The 20,039-nt window shown below is 34.8% G+C and overlaps 2 protein-coding genes across 6 annotated transcripts in view; both read right to left on the bottom strand.

Annotated features, from left to right (window-relative positions):
* Positions 1–8,535, bottom strand: part of LOC109338390 — a 75,237-nt gene extending 66,702 nt beyond the window's left edge. Inside the window, exons 1-7 of the mRNA XM_019575616.1 lie at positions 8,290–8,535; positions 8,068–8,149; positions 6,729–6,832; positions 6,029–6,124; positions 5,900–5,947; positions 2,650–2,700; positions 1,702–1,805 (exon numbers count right to left, since the gene is read on the bottom strand). Of these exons, the coding sequence (XP_019431161.1) occupies positions 1,702–1,805; positions 2,650–2,700; positions 5,900–5,947; positions 6,029–6,124; positions 6,729–6,832; positions 8,068–8,149; positions 8,290–8,304 (500 nt within the window). The 5' untranslated portion in view covers positions 8,305–8,535. The remainder of the gene's footprint in view (positions 1–1,701; positions 1,806–2,649; positions 2,701–5,899; positions 5,948–6,028; positions 6,125–6,728; positions 6,833–8,067; positions 8,150–8,289) is intronic.
* A 905-nt stretch (positions 8,536–9,440) lies between these two features.
* LOC109338392 (probable inactive DNA (cytosine-5)-methyltransferase DRM3) lies at positions 9,441–17,192 on the bottom strand. 5 transcript variants are annotated; one of them, XM_019575617.1, is made up of 11 exons: positions 17,076–17,192; positions 16,706–16,824; positions 15,285–15,381; positions 15,102–15,148; positions 14,814–14,918; positions 14,024–14,122; positions 13,313–13,403; positions 12,515–12,690; positions 11,502–11,601; positions 11,170–11,249; positions 9,441–10,982 (listed from the first exon to the last, which is right to left on the bottom strand). In XM_019575617.1, the coding sequence occupies exons 2-11, from the start codon at positions 16,817–16,819 to the stop codon at positions 9,648–9,650; spliced, it is 2,244 nt and encodes a 747-aa protein (XP_019431162.1). In that variant the 5' UTR covers positions 16,820–16,824; positions 17,076–17,192; the 3' UTR covers positions 9,441–9,647. The 5 variants fall into 5 exon arrangements, with proteins under 5 accessions (XP_019431162.1, XP_019431164.1, XP_019431163.1 ...); XM_019575619.1 differs by having other exon boundaries at positions 14,814–14,912; XM_019575618.1 differs by having other exon boundaries at positions 16,706–16,836; positions 17,076–17,180.
* Between the last annotated feature and the right edge of the window lie 2,847 nt (positions 17,193–20,039).

The following is a 20,039-nucleotide window of genomic DNA, read 5'->3' as shown; positions in this document are numbered from 1 at the left end:
CAAGGCTTGTGGCTAAGGGTTTTCATAAAAAACAGGGCATTGACTACACAGAGACCTTTTCTCCTGTTGTAAAACCTATTACTATCATAATCCTTCACACTCTAGCAGTTACTTTTCATTGGCCTATTGAACAACTAGATATTAATAATGCTTTTCTAAATGGCATTCTGCATGAGGAAGTCTATATGATTCAACCTGTTGGTTTCCATAATGGTAATAAGGCTCAAGTGTGCAAACTTCACAAGGCTTTGTATGGCTTAAAACAGGCCCCAAGACAGTGGTTTGAGAAGCTCAAGAGTACTCTGGTTCAGTTTGGTTTCTTGAACAGTAGGTGTGACAATTCCTTATTCATCCATACTTCAACTACATACAGGCTCTATGTACTTGTGTATGTAGATGATATTATTATCACAAGATCTTCTGCTTCCCAGGTTAATCAACTCATTGTAAAACTAAGCAATGCCTTTGCCTTAAAGAGACTAGGCTCATTGGAATATTTTCTTGGTATAGAAGTTAAACCTATGCCTAATGGTTCTCTATTTCTCTCTCAAACAAAGTATGTCAAGGATCTCCTTAAAAAGGCTAATATGAATTCTATCAAGCCTCTACCTACTCCTATGTCTTCTTCTTGCAAATTGACAAAGACAGGTTCTTCACCTTTTGATAATCCCACACTTAACAGATCCATAGTGGGAGCACTTCAGTATGTCACAATTACAAGACCAGATCTTGCATTCAGTGTTAATAAAGTGTGTCAATATATGTCAAATCCTTTGGAGCATCACTGGACTGCTGTTAAAAGAATTCTAAGGTACTTACAAGGTTCTTTCACCCTTGGCATACAACTCAGACCAGCTAGTCCTCACTGTTCTCTATCCATCACAGCCTTTTGTGATGCTGATTGGGCATCAGATCTAGATGATAGAAAATCAGTCTCAGGTGCTTGTCTATTTGTTGGACCAAACATTGTTACTTGGTGGTCTAAAAAGCAACAAACTGTCTCTAGATCAAGCACTGAGGCTGAATATAGAAGTCTAGCTCTAGCATCTCAAGAGCTCATTTGGGTTGAGTCTCTCCTCTCAGAACTGAAGTTTGCTCATCAATGTCCTCTTGTTCTCTGTGATAATCTCAGCACTGTAGCCATGGCACACAATCCTATTCTACATCACAGGACAAAACACATTGAGTTGGATCTATTCTTTGTAAGAGATAGAGTCCAATCCAAACTTTTGCAAATAAAGCACATACCATCTGAAGATCAGATAGCAGATGCTCTAACTAAACATCTCTCTAATTCAAGGTTTCTGGCTATAAGGAAACTGCTTCAAAGTGGTTGATAGATTTTCAACACACCCACAGCTTCAGGGGGGAATATTAGAGTAATTAGCCTATTATTAATTCAGTTTAAACTTCATGTAAAAAGCTGTGTAGTCAATATATCTTTCGATTCAGTTAGTGTAGTTAGTTGCTGTTAGTGGCAGTTACAACTGTCAAAGTAACTGCCTCAGCAACTTAGCTTTTCTATAAATAGAAGCTTAATCTCTTTCATTCATTGTAATCAGAAAAACAGAAAGTCTTCTCAAATAAGAAATTCGATTCTCTCTTCCTTTATCTTCTATTCTTTACACTGACAATGTGAGACAACGAGGAATGCATGTGCAATTATACCCTTAAAATGAATAAAATGGCACTTAAACCAACCTGACTGTATCTTCATATCTGATATGCACATTACTAATAGATATCTTGAGATTTCCAATAATTGTAGAAATTAGAGAGCTAAGCCATGAATTTCCAGAAGATGGCTGTAAGAAATCAGCTGTTAGTCATTATTATTAATATCACAACACACAGACACACAGATATAGCAAGGCATCAAAAGTCAAAAATAAGGAAGTGCTCAATATAAGTACTGTCTTAATTTATTCAATATATAACACCATTTTTATTCAATATCAGTAACACTTTCAGCTTTTCATAATTTAAGTTGATGTGTGATTAAACATATTGGTCTTAAGTCCAAACTTTATCCCACCTCGCAATACAAACACCAGACAAGATGACTCAATCTTTCATTTTTATTCTGCTATTGTCGACGTCGACCAATACCACATGCTCTCTAATCTTTTTATCAAACTCACTTCTAAACAAATCTTGAGTGTTGACATAATTCATCATAGAAATACAAATATAGGGACTTTCAAAATCTTCAAAGTTGAATTACTAATTAAGATAAGAAACAAAAAAAATGAATTAGATTTTAGCAGTAGATATATTTAAGTATCCTTTACACTTTAAGTAAATGGGCAGCATATTCTTCTATATCCTCCTATAGATAATTGAAATATAGCCTTTGATTACTATTTGATTGAAAATCAGACTCCAAAGATAACCTCACATGAAAGCAAGGCACAATAACATATTTCAAAATAACTTGCTGCAAGTCAAAGTCGTCCAGATATATTGAAATAATTTCAATACACTGGTCACCATGTAAAAATATTGGAACAGATCTGACTTTACACATAACATGTGGCATGCATTCACTGCTTCCAGTAAATGTTTATAAATATGAAAACAAAATGGACAATAAAAGCAAAAATCCAAATGAATTTCAAAACCAATTGCTGTGCTATATTGAAGTCATACATTTCCAAGCTTTGATTTAGATATCGCATCAAGTGTAGCTGACTCTGCTTCCTGCATGGGGACAAAAAAGGACTGGAAGTCAAAAAGAATATTATAGAAGAATAACTGAAGAAATAAAACTAAACAATGTTTAACAGACAACTGCTCTAGAACAAAATGGTTTAGATCAATATAGACGTCAATAGCCATTTCCAACTTGTATCTTTTTTTCATACTAAAACAATTTTACAGTATTAAATAAAGATACAACCAGAAGACGAACTAGATTCTGTAGGATACAAGACAATCATTAATGCCAAATGCATGTCTGCAGAGAGGACATAAGACAGAACAAACGAAGTTAAACAGCACTTCCTAATCACTTATCTTATCACTTTCTTTTTCTTTTGTTAATCATTAGCCTCTCTTTTTAATCACTTTCTATTTCTTTTGAATCTCCCTTCTTCAAAGGAATATATTAATATGAAGAGAAAGAGGGGGCAAAATCTAAGCAAACACCCCTCTGGTTTCTTTTTTTTGTAATTGAAATATAATAATAAAAGGAGAGGGCAAAATGGTTGAAAACTGTTAGAAAGCAAAAGCATTTCAATTTTGGTAAAAAGTCATTGTGGTTATCTTATCTTACCCTAACAATAAACCTGGGCCCTAACCATAAACCCCCGGAACCGTAACCCTAAACTTTACCCTTACCCTAACACTAACCCCAAACCCTGTAACCTGGGCAGTGGACCCTGGCCCTAACCCTGAACCCTGGCCCTGGCCCTAAATCGTGGTCTTAGACCCTAGTCCTAAACCCTAAACTCTGGTCTTAACCCTCTTTGACCCTGGACCCTAACCCATAACCACTCTGACCCTAACCTCACCATGTCATACGTTTAGATAGTTTGTACTTGTACTTATAATTGATGTACACTTCGGATTTAGGCATCTATATCTAATTGACTTGTACTTATAATTGAGTTGCTTAGCCGCAAAGAATGTCTTATGAATGTGTGCATCCTCTGTCTGACATTTAAGACAGATGAATTTGAACTCACAGTAACATTATATATAGCTGAAAACATTTGTTCTATTACACAGAACTTTTAGAGAATATTCCAAGCTCTCTTTGCAGCATACAAGTAATAGATTATTCAAACACTTTGGTTCATTGCTCCACCTTCTTCCATCACAACGTTGTTATTCTACCAAACCAATTAAGCCTCTAATATCATATTAGACAAAGACCACAAATAGTTAATTTTTAGTGAACTATATATATGTTCATGGAGAAAAAATGGGGCAGTTATTTGTTTGAAGAAAATTGAAAAGGATACACAACCAAGTACCAGTAAGTCAATAACATATTAGCACTTACTAATAATAATCTCATATTTGGGACATGATCTGTAAATCACTCAAATTTAGATAGTGCCTTCCAAAACTAAAACGGGTCATAGGTTACATAAACCCCAAGGTAGGTCACTTCAAATATAATTTATTTAACAATATATACTTTATGGAGCACATTATTTCATTATTTCCAGACAAGAACATGAACATGTACAGGAACGTTGCATGACAATTATTAGAATTCTAAAATATCTTGAAAGTATTTTAGAATATTGTAGCATATTTTAATAATAAGTTACAGTGGAATCAATTAGTCAAACTGAAGAGGCAATCAAGAGTTATCTCCGACGAGCATGGTACCCATGTCAGTCCTTGGAGACTTATTTCTTAGGGTTTACCTTATTTTTTATCTCTCACCTTAACGGGTTTGGTGACGACCATATTTAGGTTGGCACGGTTCTTCTTTTTTAAGCCTTCTCAAGCCTTTTTTGCCTATCTTCTTTGTGTAATGCATTTATTTATCAATTATATGCTCAGAATAACTCCTTTTGGAACCTTTCATTTTACAAAAAACCTACATTTTAGAGGAGTTAATGACTAAAGGTCGGTTTGCGAATTGGGTTGTGAAAGGGAAAGGAAATGGGAGGCTTCAAAGTGATGAAATACACTCGTGAGATGGCTCTCAAGTCTTCCCCTTCCCTTCCAAAGCTCAACTTGCAAACGAATCATTTGAGTCTTTGTTGGTTTTAATTTATGAAGCATGGATACTTCAATATCCTTCATCTATCCATATTTGATACAATACTCTCTGATACTTCATCAATACGTTTCCAATGAGTAAAGAAATTATTTGAAAGAAATAAATAAATTATAAATTTGATACTCTCTAGTACTCAGAAAATGTTTTTCTGCAACCTCTCTTGACTCCCAAACTCCGAAACTAGTGAAACTATCATACAGGAGTATTTTAAGAGAGAGAGAGAGAGAGAGAGAGAGAGAGAGAGAGAGAGAAGCATAACATGGACATGCAATTAGTCAGGTAGAAGACAGAAACTTAATATTCAATCTACCAATTGGAATTGTAGAGAGAGAAAGACAAAGGTCAACCTCTTATTGCTTTGTCTTCTAATACGTGCATAATGTGTGGTATATATTCGAAAATAGGCTATCGCATAGTTCCTCTAGACTAGGATGTTTGGTATCTTTACAGAGTCTTGGATCTTACCTAAGAAGTTGCACCTTTTTCTCCTTATAACTTTAGACTAGGATGTTTGGCAATCCCTTTGGTGCTCTTCACATGGGTTTTAAGGATGTGGTTCTTTGTTAGAAATACAAAGGTTAATTCTCTCTTCCATCTATATATATATTCTTTATCATTATAAATATAATATATATCTTCTTTTATAAATATAACATGGTATTGACATGCTTTCTTTTATATTTAAGGTTTTGCTTTTTATGTTTGTGAGGATAGCATATCCTCTTTCTTGCACTTTTTCCTTCTTCAATTAACAATTTAACATTTCTTCTCCAATAAAAGAAATACTTTTTATCACGCCACAACAAAACCATATCAATATTCTTTTAAGAGAAAAGAATAGTATACTAGAAGGAGGATAAGAAATACTCAAGAACTAACAAAAACTAAGCTAAAAACAATGAGATACCCAAAAAAATAAGAACCGAAGAACATTCAACAAAGCATATCAGTCTCTTTGCATATTAGGCAAAGAAACCCAACTAAAGAGACCGTGGGAGGTACACCACAAAGAGGCATGTCAATCTAAAATCTTATTGTTATGAGTATCAGTTTTCTCTATCCAAACCAATAATTCTGAACAACAATTACTAAGCAATAAAAAAAACCTGAACACCTTAAAATATATACACACGCACACAAATTTGCATAGAAACTGACCTCAATCTGCTGGAGCTTGGCTTGGAAAAGTTTTTCCCTGTCCTCCTCCTGTAATAAAACAAGCTCAATTTAGCTGGGGAATGAATAGAATGATGTATTAATTAAAGTAAATACTGAGCATTGTTGTACCTGTATTGTCCGACTATCAGGAGCAGGATGAGCAAGAACAAACACACGATCGATTAGAACAATCACAGGTTCTTTCCCCAAACTTTTCCAAGGAACCTATATTACATATTATAAGAGGTAAAAATAAAAATCTAATAAATAGCATTTAAAAGCACATGGTAAACTCCTGAGGGGGTGAAAAGCTAAAGAAGTAAAAGTAATAAAAAAAATGAAAATTGAACACCAGAAAGCATTGACAAATATAATATAACAATATTAGGGAATAATGTTGGAGATTAGGTTATCATCTAAGCTAAATGTGTTACTTGAGATTAGTTAGCTTGCAACAGAAGCCAGCTGTATTAGCTGTGCTATAGCCCTATAAATATAGCTGCCCTCTCTTTGTAACTGTAATTTTTCTAATAATAAAAGTTTTAGATTTCAGTTTCTTTCCCTCTCTTTCTCTCCTTCCCTCACTAGAAACAGTTAGGAGCAGTTACCATTACAAACAAATTAAATTGAAATTATGAAAACTCAAATCCATGCAAGTCTGCAGTAAGTTTACTAAGTTATACAGCCTAAACATGTAAGCATTTACATATGCATCTATTCATATAGATTTAGATGTATAAAAACACACATAGGCACATGCATAGTGTATGAATAACAAACCCAGGTAATGACCCAAAAGGTGATGGCAATTAGTAATCTTGGATGTTACCTTCAATGTTATGGTACCAACAAAGCCAGCTTTGACAGTAACAGGGAGTTTTAGTGCATTTAGGGCCTCTGCCTTCAATTTCAAATCTTTGAGAACAACATCGCCTGGAGAGATAAGCCCTTAGTTGGAATAACGATGAACAAGCATTATATGGATAATATAGTTTTAACCATTTTAGATTAGTGTCCGATTTACAAGCATTATATGCATGATACGAAGTTTCAACCCAAGAATGTACTGTGTGGAATATTTAACAACGGTCCAGCCTTTTCCCACAGGGTATGGTCATATGACATCATAATGTCTGTAATTAAACATGTATATAGACAAAACATTAATATCTAAAACCTTCTTAATGGTTCCATCTAGAGTGTTTCTTAGTCTCCCTCTACCTCTAATTATTAAGCTATCTTCCATCTACTAGAAAATTGTGAGAACTCCTTCAAAAAAATGTGTGAAAAAATCATCTAATCCAATAATAGTATATTGATCCGTGCAATATTGAAAAAAAGGAACATAAATATCATGGTTTTAAATTGTGATTGTGTGGCATCTACCACAATTACAGGCTATAGAGAGAGAAATGCAGCCACAGGTCACAATGCGGTTCCAGAGACTGCTCAAAGCCTCAAACCATAACGTCGCAGCCCCAATTGCGGTCACAGACACATAATTAAAACCTCGATAAATATTGAAGTGCTTAGGTATTTAAACATGAACAAATATATGAAACTAATTGCAGAAGAATCAGACAATAACAATTTCTAACTAGAATACAATATCATTAATCATGTGGTTCCTCCCCACATAACTATATTAAGATGTTCGGCTATTCGCTATTATTCTTGTTCTTTGAAAATATCAATTTTAGCATATTCACACGTCACAACAATTATAGAATCCTTATGACTCCGACATGTTTAGCTAATAGACAAGTATAAATATTTTTATAGACACCAAATATCTCCAGTTATATCACGCTTGCAAACAAAAATTCCCAAACCGGATCAAAAAAACAAACAATTCTAAATAATTGATCTATCAGCTATAGAAACAGATCTAAATCAGCAACCTATTTTTCTGATTCACAATCAAAAACGACCACGGACGGAAATTTCATAACAAATTCTAAATACGTTTCTGGTTTTTATTCCCAAAAGCATTTGTGCTTCACTGTGTCACTGTCAAATTCCAAGACATGGCTGAGACAACAACAGAGTAACCTCACGAACAAAGCGAACATATTAAATTCAAGTTTAAACTATTCAGCACAGGCAGTGTGGGAAATGAGAGTAAAAAAGTGAGAAAATGACAAAGCAAGGAAGAACGAAATAGAAACCTTTCCAGACACTAATTCGCAAGGCCTCGGCAGAGAGTCCATGCACATATTCGCCCAAATATCTTCGAAGCAAATGCAATACCTGTCAATTAACAAAGCAACATTATTACAAACACAGTTACACAGCATTCGGTGAATATTATTAATAATTATTTATGATCATCATAACAACATCGTTGAAGAAAAGAAGAAAAACGTGAACAATTTAGGAACGATTCTTACGTGAGCTTCGAACATGGTTAAGAATCGCAGTAACTATGTATGTTGAAGGATCGGAAGAAGCGCTCAATTAGTAAATTGGAGAGGATCCATTACACGATTTGCGATTGTGAGAGATGAGTGAGAAAATCGGTGAGGAGAGAATCGAAACGGTTAAGAGATAGAAACTGAGAAACTGAGAAATGAAATAGGAAACTGAGACCGAGTGAAATGAAATGGAAATGAAGAAATGAAATGAAGCTAAATGAAATTGGAATTTTTAGTTAGTTGTTCTATCTTCACCGTTCACGTGTCCTTGAGTTCCCATAGATCCCTTGAAAGTTTGAATTAACACTCCTCAAGCTGCCACGGCAAAATGAACAAGACTGTGACCTTGAGTTCCTGAAGGTTGAAAAATCCCTTCACAAAAGTGATCAAAAACAATAAACCATTTGCATAAAATTTGCATGTAGGTCCCTATATGTGGTTCTCATTTTCAACTTGGTCCTTGTATGTACAGTTATTTTCAACTTGATCCTTGCTATTTATTGTTGTTATTATAACTTATAACACTTTGTTGGAGTTAGTATGTAAAAACCAAATTACAATTAATGGTCATATATAAGAAACAAAGTGAAAATAGTTACCATAGGAACCAAAAATAGTATACATTTGATCCCTAATAATCATTTTCAATTTGTCCTCTTTAGTAAAATTTCAACAAAAATACTTTAGATATGTATGAATACTTTATTATAAGCACTTTAATTCTACTAACCCATTTATGTTCAATTATGATTAAAAAAGTAACTTATGAAATTAAAATTAAAATTATATGTAGTGAAACCAAGATTGAGAATAAAATAAGTAATACTTATTTAATTTGATATCAAAATTCATTATTTTAGTTAAAATTCGGCAAAATGCAAACATTATTTTACTTGGGTTAACACTAATCGCTCCAAACTTTTATAAGATGAATTTGGTGAATTAGCATTCGCTGATTTTTTTCAAAAAATATAACATCAGTTTTAGAAGACGGAAAAAATCATGAACTTTTCATTGCTTCCCTTTAAGAAAACTGTATCCAAAATATATAAACTATATTAATCACATTTCTTAATCTGTAATGTATAAGATTAAAAAACATTCAAATTGGAATAGAGTGACAGTATTAAATATGTGGGGGGAAGAGGAGTTATTAATATGCCACCAAAAGCATACATACATGTACATGTTTAAATTGATATGAAAATCCAACCACCCTTTCTCAAATTGGATATGACCCTTGCACCTGGAGGTCTAGTAGGACTAAATGGAAGATAATAAATCAATCCACTAACCAGTTTTACTACAATAAGAAAACTAGTCACCATGACTAACTAATAACACACACCTCTTACACGTTGCAAAACACGAACAGCTTCACAAAACAATGAAAAATCAACGGCAGAGAGACTTTGACCTGGATGAACAGATGAACTTGAGGAAGAGGTTGGGTGCTGCGAAATGACCAGATCAATAACACCATACTTACTAACTATATTTCCAAGAGTTTTAGTGGTCAGCTTTTGAATGTCTTCCAACTGAACCAAATTCCCTTTTTGTCCCGAACTACGCCACCACCTCTCAGCAACTTTCCTCTTTGTCTCAGAAGTCTCGACCGAGACAAGCGCTTTAATTTTAATACCGAGGCGGTGTAATGCTATTCCTGCACCACCAATTCCATTGAAAAGTGATATCACTGTCAATCCATCAGGGAACAAGGGCTTCAACACGGAAAGGTGATACCCCAATGTGTCTGTCTGGAAGCAGTATTTCAGTGATTTAAGTCTTTCGGTCACGTTGTTGTCAACACCGCGAGTGTGATTCAAAGGGTAGCCTAAGATGACCTCCAATTGTTCAGGCTCTATAGGACTCAGCTTGTTTTTACCAGTCCACGTAAGATTCAATCCGCGACAGTAGCGAAGAATGTCTCTCTGCTGTTCAGATGACGGCACTCCACCAGAATCAGCTATCATCTTTCCTAATTTATCGCAAACTTGAGATATTCCATCAATTTCGGAATTGATGCAGCTCAAGTGCTTCCTTGAATCCCAAGGTGGACACCATTTCTTTGTCTGCGGTATTGCATCTTCAATAGTCATAGGTGACGGTGGAACGATGTGGGACCTGTTTTCAGTTGGAAGATTGTGTAGATAACCTTCTCTTCTAGTCAAGGCTGAAAAGAACTGAGTATTCACAAATTCAGGTTCAATGGCATATAAAAACTGAGACAGTTTTGCCCATGAGTCGGATGGTATGTTCGAAATGTTCCCATATAAGAAAAATGGAGGCTTTGCTGCCACATTAGTAAGACGCCTCGGTTTATTTGGTTTGTAAAGTTCAGACATCCCAGCAACATCAGCATCAAACCTTTCTTCAACCCAATAAGGATCAAGAAGAAAGCTTGAATCATCATCATATTCATACTTGGGCCTTTTACCTCTATCATTCTCCACAAAATCAGAAAATCTCATGTTCGATGCTGCATTGGGCAATTCATCTATACAGTCCTCTTTCTTCACCCCGTTACCACTGTAAGTTGCCCCGAAGTTGACCTGCCTTGAATGTGAAGGTTCATGGCTAAAACTCTCGACTTTCACTTCTGCTGTACCATATATATCCGTCTCTGGTTCAACTTTGATCCCCATATAATAAGCAGAAGTTCTGGGAAACTAGACAAACATGAAATTTCATCATTCAGATAACACTTGGATGGTTATTAGTACTAAGAATGATAGGGGACAAAAAAACATGCTCAAACATGTATCTCAAACATAAAAGAAAAGGACATGTAAATATGATTTATGAAGTATGCTCATTATAATATAATTTGAAATATCACAAGCATAAAAGACTAACCTTATATTCCATTACATATTCAGTCCCATTTTGCTGTGCAAAAATATAGTTTGCATACTCTGAAACTGGCACCTCCGGACCTGAATAACAGTCAATTAGTAAGCCAAAGATGCAGAGGCTAAAGTTGTACGTCTTAGAATACTTTTATTCCAATAATGACTTCTATTCCAATAATGTCATTTCGTCATTTCTTCACTCTAACAGATGAATAAAATGACTTCTTTTCCAATAATGTCATTTCGTCACTCCAACAGATAAATACTTTTCAAAGACTGAAAACATAATCTTGCAGCTGTTTAGTTCACATAAGGTCAGCTGTTAAAACTACTCACCTAATCTATCAAATGCTGATGATACTTCATTCTCAGAGAAACCCATATCTAGCAGATGAAGTGTTTTTGCCATAATGCCGAAGAGTTTTTCATTGCTAACCTGAGATCCAAGGGTTACAGATATTAGATACATAATACAACATAATAGTAATAATATGCATCAATTGATACAACAGTAAGGCGAATGTCCCTGTACGTGCATAAGTATCATTGAAAAGCGATACCGACTTTACAAAAAAAATACAAAGAGGATAAGTTATAGTCCTGAACGAAGAAATAGAAGCAAAGCCCAATTAAAATAAAATAATTATCAACACAGATGTATAATAAATATCTCCGACTTTCCGCCCTTTAAGGGAAAAATATGAGCTGGATGCAACAGAAGTCATGAAGACAACCAACCCTGGAATAACTCTATGTCAAAGGCATCTTTTATTACCAAGCATTCTGTTTCTAGAAAATACAGCAATCCATGACATACAAAGCACATCACTATGCTGATCTGTAATCCCCAGTCCCTACTTCTGTCAAATCCCTTTAATACTCCAAATTCTGAGGCCAATCAAAGTTCTCTGTAAATCCCAAATAATCTACTCCAAAAGAATCAAACTTATATTCAATGCACACAAAAATGAGCAGCAGTTTCCGTAGTATAACAACACAGTTCACAAGTCAAAAAAAGATGTGCAAAAGACATTAACTGCCACAAACATCTATAGAAAGACTAGATGTATATTCTCCTCTACGACTACAAGTAAACTATACGACATTAGAATCACATCTCTTAAGCAAGCAGAGGAAATGGATGTGTTCACCTGTAATGTCTAGTTATTTTTGTTTGCATTATTATATTATTTTTCACATAAATAAAGTCGACAACATGCAACAAAATGGTTCATACTATTTTGTCTAATCTAAAGGAAAATGAGTTCAGACTAAGCTTGAAAATCTGTCTGCAAGAAGCATAGTAATTATCTCCTTAACATGTCATTAAATGGGTCAAATATCAAAACCTCTCCTACGCCAAGACAGATGACATCATCTGTTTCAGTTTTGAACTTTTGAGCAATCTTGGCAGCAAAGATGTCATCACGGGTGATATCATTATCATCGGTCTCTTTTTTGAATTTTTCAGCAATCTGGGCAACAAAGATGAAGTCCACCAGCTCAGAAACTGATGCTTCAGAACCTGATATGAAACAATGAATAAAGAAATCCATTTAGATGCAAGTAATTCATAAAGGTAGATGATATTATATCTGTGTAAGTAGGATAAAAAAATATAAATGCTATGCCAAAATGTTATTTGGATGTCAGACAATCACTGAATACGCACTCATAAAATAAAATGTGCCAAAATTGTTCGTAACCAAAATTATTTTTTCAAATTTTGACAAGAGACCATATATAGTCAGAGCAACTTAAAAGTTAATTTTATGATAGCACAAATTATATGCAATATTCCCCCACGAGTCTAAAGACACTTCAATTAAATGTATGAAGAATGTCAAGTCTTTTTTCGTATATTTTGCACAGGTATGACTATCCAAACATGTAGCGCGGAACTAATACTTCAAGAAAGCATATGCTTTTATCAAACTCCAGCACCATTTCCTTGGCTACTAAAAAAGGTCAGTAAAACATATGTTTCCAAGTCAATTAAGACAAGAAAAACAAATAAGGAAATAAATTAGGACCCATATAAAATCAGAAAGTATATATTGATCATACAAACAGACAATGTCTAACCTTGTTGAATCTTTATATATTGATCATACAAAAGCACAGAGCAGGTAAAGATGTACACATACCAAGCTTACTGATTGCAAAATCTACTTCCATCGCAGAGAAATTCATCATCAGTAAAGAACGTCTTTTATCGTCAATAAGTTCATCAGGTTCCTGAGAGAGAGATTATGCCAAACAACAACCGAATTAAATTAGGAAAGATATTAAGGGGCCTAATGAAACTAGAAACCTAGTTTTATTCTCAGGCACAAGAAAAAGACATAATGCCAATGACACAAAAGGCAAGGTGGAATATAATGCATAGTCAATTGTCACCTTAGACAGAGTAAGAAAAAATGTATCACTTGTAGCATGTGACAAGCTGGTGACCAAATAATACATGATACATATGGTACATGTGATAAACTGGTGACAACACTACCATAATAAATTACAAGTGTGGTTTTAAATGTTGACAGGGAGATGCAAGAATATCTAAAAACCAATGATTTGTAAGAAAATATATATTAGGAATTTTGGATGACGTAGAAGAAAACCTGAATTTTAAAAGCATTAAACAAAATACAGTCAACAAGTCAGCAAGCACAAACATGTGACAGTAATAGATCAAAAGAACGAGCTGCTAATTAATGGTTATAGCAAGGACTAAACATACAGCAGGACAAAAGTAATCGGTTTTTAAATAGTTCAGCCGTTCAACTCATTTCAACCAAGAAGATGATGCCATAAATTTTGTAATAACCAAGGATCCCTGAGGAATAACAAGCAAACACCTCTTTTGGTTGATTAACTGTGGAAACCTCCGGAGGATCCTTATCATCAAATAAGCTATCCAGAGAATCAGAAGACTGCGAATTTGATTTCCGAAGAGCCTATATAATTTCAAAGCAAGTTCAGAAACTTGATAAAAAAATTAAATCAACCAAAGAAAATTAACATGACAAAAATGAAAATATAATCAAACTTTTGACATAAGAAAAAAAAACAAATTGTTTTTAAACTTTTAACACATAGTCTGATACAAGGTAGTTAAAATCATAAAATCGCACGACCGTTTGCAACGACATCTTCCTTCATGTGCGTCTTCCTTTGTATCATTCACAAAAAATGATTGGGTGTTGCAAGTTGTGACTATGTTGTTCTTTGCAGGTGAGTTGCTCTTCTCCGGGTAAGTTGTTTTAGTTTGTATGGTATTAAAAAATTTAGTTGATTGTTATGTTATTTACGAATTGTGAACTTGTGTCAGAGTCTATTATGCATTCTCAAATTTTAATTGAAGGTTAATTCAACTTTAGCTGTTACTTTTGTGATTTATTGGTTCCTTTTCTTATTGATTTATTTTATTTGCTTGCGTATATGTTTAGATATAATTTTGCATTCTTGGTGTAGGATCTTATGGTCCGTGTTATGATCACACGTCTTGTGTGTTGTACTCCCCCTCCCAATTTTATGTAAGATCACAATTTTAACTACCCTGGTCCAGTAAATGGAACATTATACAAACCTAGAATTTCTACCCTAAAGGCTAAAAATTAGAGAGGATGGTGAAGGGAGCCGAGTTACCTCATCTGAGTGACCAACAGGAAAAAAATTTGGGGCAATTCTCTTACCCCTTGTATTAAGAGATCCATCCAAAGACTCTGATGAGTCTGAATTTAATTTCTGAGCCTAATCCATTGGAAATCAATAGTCAGTAATAAAAAATAGTGGAAAGCATAAAAAGTAACAATCCGAATATTTCAGTGAATGGTTTATTAGTTTGAAAAGCGGTATTAGATAAGGAGCAAACAACACAATCGCAAAGAATATTATTACAAGTTTCCTTTCTTTAAGAACATATAATCTACTTACAGAAGATCTCAAGAGAACCTCTAATAACATGTCAGAATTATCTTCCCCTATACATTTGAAAGAAAATCAATCAGAGCTGTAGTACTTCAATTGGCATAGTGAAAATATATTAGAAGCTCATGAAATGAGACACGCAGTTGATGCAAGACATAGACAAATGCATCCTGCTCACACATAAAGTACCATTCTCCTCAATCACTTTATCGACAAGGGATGGCAGGAATCCCATTCCAATAAAGAATGCTCGTAGTTTGCCTCCAGATGAACTTGCAACATTGTCCTGGTAATTGTAGGAAAAAGTTAAACATAAGCAAACGAAGGAAAATGGAAATTCAATGATGACAAATGTTTTATAAATGTTATATCAATATGCTCTGACTCTGATCCATATTGAACATGAGGAAATAATGTCTCGTCTTATCATGTTATAATTCATGTATATGGATAGAGAAGCCCATAAGTCTGACATGATATTATGATAAGAGTTAAACCAAATGAGCACAATCTGGAAACACTTGAAAAAATTTCCAGTCTTATACAATATTAGATTATCTCTCTCAAACACGGGGCTGACAGACAGTCAGACAGACATATTTTTTTATTGCACGTTGTTCCGGACCGGTTCGAGGATCTAGTTCCATGCTTGGACCATATTATGACTGGGCTGAGCCACACTTAAGGCTATATTTGGGATTTATGAGGGAAAAGGAATGAGAGTGGTCAAGGGACAAGGATGGGAGAGGAATGGAAAGGGGAAGGAAGGCAAACCTCCCCCTTGTTTGGAACTGTGAAATTACATGGGAGGAGGCTAAAGTAATGATAATGTAAAAATGTTTTTTTATTTTTCATTTAAACATCTAATTAACAATGGAAAATGTAAAAAAAATATAATTAATTTTTTTTACTAAAAGCATCTAAGTACTTTGATATGTTTGTTTCCAGAAAATCCCAAATTGGAGGAATCATGAAAATGAGCATGTGGAGCGTTTTAGAGGGCTTCACAAAACCTCCAAAGCCCTTCCCTCTATTGCCCCCAATTCCCAAACAAGGGAGTCTCTTTCCAAGCCATCCCTTCCCTCCCCCTCCGAAACTAGACTCCCACACAAAGCCTAAGTGGTCCAACTCCAATGCTGTACTACCTACTTCCGAGCTGCCGACAGACTGCCCCCTCTAATCATGGCTGTCATGGCTCATAATGACATTCAATCACCATAAAAACCCATGACTGGCTATTAACTACGCCACAACAGTCAACCACACTCATAATGGCTCATCATGCCTGACCCGCAAATATTTCCGGGTAAAACCCTCAGATATGATCTCCTTAACCACACACTATGTCTGACTAAAGCATCAAAGTTCTCCCAAAGAGGACCCCTTGCCACCACGGACACAAAGCAACTACTGCAGGGACTCTACCTACCTCTGATATAAATATATAATCTCTCTAGTCAAATACACAATTCATCATACATATCATTTCAACTAGAATTAGCACATTTTTTGTTGCATCTCTTTCCAAAAGAGTTGATTTCAATTAGAATTAGGTTATTGTACACAAGCACACACACACTTCAATGTGTTGATATATGCAGCATATATACCCCAACATTGGCTGAGAAAGTAGAATAAGGTGGGAACTCATCATAATCCAAGTCATCCTCAGTTTTAGGAAACATAGTTTTTTTCCCTTCTCTTCCATTTGAACTCCCCGCCATTTCACCTGTGACAATTTCTCAACACATTAGGTATACTGGAATCACTTGCATGAATTATGTAATCATATTATTAACGCCTTATGTAAATATATTTCACGCTGATTATTTCATATAGTTAATTTGAGGTACGGTAATTAATTCTAAGATTAAAAAAAATAGAGAAACATAATGAGAAGAAGAAATGGGAGTGGCAATGATGAGAAAATAGGATTGAGAAAGTGATCGGTGGTGGAATCTGAAGTGGAAATTACATTACCTGAAGGTGATAGAAAGAGAAGAGTGAGGGCACGCGCTGCACTCTCGCTCGCACCACAGTAGTCAAAAAATGGGAGACAAACACAGTACAACGTAGAAGGACGGTAGAAAACTAGAAATATACATTTAACAGTGGCGTTAAAAGGAAAAACTAAAAAGTGAACTCACTTCGATTACACGTGTTGTCTTCCAATCTGTTTGTATCGGGTCACGTGCATGGGCTGAAATAGTTACCCGATTCAGGCCCAGCAATGATTCCGTGGTGGGAATAGTAGCAATAAAAAACTTGATACATTGATTGAAGTAGAAATGCATGTGTTTATCTATATAAAAAATGCACCAGTTAAACAAATATAAAAAAATAGACATATAAAATGCACATTTTTATTATGGAAGAAATTCAAATTTTAAATGAATAAGAAATAAAATTAAATTATAAAATGCACATTTTAAATGAATAAGAAATACGTACTACTAGCATAAAATTTTATATGCAGACAATAATCATTCATGGTTTATATATCTTATTGTTGAAACATGTTAGTGTGAAATATAAAAAACATTCAAGTCTCACATAGAAGAGTTTTGAAAAAAATATCTCCTAAGTCTCACATAGAAGAATTTTGAAAAAAAAACATCTCTCAAGTCCCACATTGAAGAAATGAGGAACATGAAAGGAAAAAAATCTCATGTTATAAATAGAGGTTTTCTCCCTTCATTATATCTTGCACCAAGTTGAAAAAACATTTCCTCTCAACTTTTCTTTCTCCCCCCTAATACTCCGTCGACGTATTTCTGGCAACTTTCTTCCCCTTTCTTTCTGTGGCACTTAAGAATTGGCACAGGCAGCCAAAGTGAGATTCCGAGAACCGACACTGGTAATCAGTATTGTGGGTAGAGAATTGGCACAGATAGTCATATTGTAGGATTTCGAGAACTGACACTGATAGTCAATATTGTGAGAAGAGAATTGGCACGGGTAGTCATATTGTGATTAATTTCGAGAATTGACACTGGTAGCCATATTATGGTGGGTGTATTCGAGATCGGTTCTTACAGTGCAGTAAGAATTCGATAACAGAGATCTGAGCTGTTTTATCCTGGGGACGGCGTAGTTGATAGTCTGCTTGCACATTTTGGGTAGTGCTACGAAACGTCTTAAAGAGAGCGACATGGTCGTGACTCAGCCAGTAAGTATTATTTCGTGCCATCTACGGTAATAACAATTTTAAGACGTTTCGACTGCAATGACATTCGTAGATAATATTAGTGGACCGAACAGCTATGACCTGAACAATCCATTTTGGTTTGACGGAACAAATTTCAAACATTGGCAACATAAGATGGAATTTTTCTTCACTATGAGAAATGTTGCCCACGTTCTAAAAACCGACATCCCAATGGTGTCGGATGAGGCTAAAAAAGAGGAAAGGGATAAAATGGCTATTGAAATAGCTCTCTGGAATGAAAGTGATTATTTATGTAATAACTTCATTCTGAATGGGTTGTATGATGATCTGTATGATTACTACACCTCATACAAGTATGCCAAATTAATTTGGTATGCACTTGAGAAAAATATGATATTGAGGAAGCTGTGACTAAGAAATATGTTGTTAGCCGCTACCTCAAGTATCAAATGACTGATGATAAATCAGTAGAATCTCAATCCCACAAGATTCAGAAAATTGCTCAAGAATCATTTCTGATGGTATGCCCTTAGATGAGCAATTTCAAGTGGCTGTCATAATTGACAAGTTGCCTCCTAGTTGGAAGGACTTCAAAAACCTTCTGAGGCATAATACCAAAGAAATCTCTTTAGAATCTCTGATCACTCGTCTTCGTATTAAAGAAGAGGCTCGTAAGCAAGATCAGAAAGATGAGGTGTTGATTGTCTCCAACAATAGCACTAAGAAGAAATTCTCAGGTGTGGTTTTGAAGCCTTCTAGCACTAACTTTAAGAATCAGAACCGCAGTGGGAATAAGGCTAAGAACATTAGTTGAAACAATAATTTGAACCCCAAAAGGTCTAATATGCTAAGCCATCTACTAAGAATGACTCTGACAACTTGTTCATCTGCTTCAAATGTGGGAAGTCAGGTCATATGGCATGCAAGTGCAAAAATAATCTTATGGATCGTCCTTCACAAGTCTACATGGTTGATGACCCATTTGTGGCTGTATTATCTGAGGTAACTATGGTTGGAGGAACTGATGGGTGGTGGGTAGATACTGGTGCATCCCGTCATGTCTACTATGACTGTGCTATGTTCAAAACATACATGGATGCTGATGATAAGAAGGTGTTGTTGGGTAACTCTCACACCACTATTGTTGTTGGAACTGGTGATGTGGAGCTGAAATTTACATCTGGGAAGACTGTTATTCTTAAAGATGTGATGCACACTCTAGATATGAGGAAGAATCTAGTTTCTAGTTTTCTTCTTATGGTTGGTTTCACTCAGACCATAAGAGCAGACGTGTATACTCTTACTAGGAATTGGGTATTTGTTGGGAAATGGTACGCCACTGATAGTATGTTTAAATTAAATGTTGATGTTTCTATTAATAAAATTTCTGATTCTGATTACATGTGTGATTTTAATATTTGGCATTCTAGACTTTGTCATATTAATAAACGTGCAATTTGAAATTTGAGTAGCTTAGGTTTAATTCCAAATTTATCTAAAAATGATTTTGAAATCTGTAATCAAGCAGTCAAGCAAAAATTTCAAAAAAACCACATAAATCAGTTATGTGAGAATCCGAGCCTTTAGATTTAATACACTCAGATATATGTGAATTAGATGGAATGTTAACTAGAAATAACAAACATTATTTTATCACTTTTATTGATGACTGCTCTGATTTTACCTATGTATATCTTGTGAAAAATAAAAGTGAAGCACTTGACATGTTTAAGTTATATGTAACTGAAATTGAAAATCAACTCAACAAGAAAATA

This window comes from Lupinus angustifolius, unplaced genomic scaffold, assembly GCF_001865875.1.
Source record: "Lupinus angustifolius cultivar Tanjil unplaced genomic scaffold, LupAngTanjil_v1.0 Scaffold_24_3, whole genome shotgun sequence".
Lineage (NCBI taxonomy): Eukaryota > Viridiplantae > Streptophyta > Magnoliopsida > Fabales > Fabaceae > Lupinus > Lupinus angustifolius.
This window is presented reverse-complemented; position numbering and strand designations above follow the sequence as displayed.

Coding starts and splice junctions, on each gene's coding strand:
- LOC109338392 (XM_019575617.1), bottom strand. CDS start 16,819: ATGGCGGGGAGTTCAAATGGAAGAGAAGGGAAAAAAACTATGTTTCCT. Junction 14,919..15,101: donor AGGTTCTCTTGAGATCTTCT/GTAAGTAGATTA, acceptor CCAATGGATTAG/GCTCAGAAATTAAATTCAGA. Junction 10,983..11,169: donor AATATGTAATGGAATATAAG/GTTAGTCTTTTA, acceptor ATGTTTGTCTAG/TTTCCCAGAACTTCTGCTTA.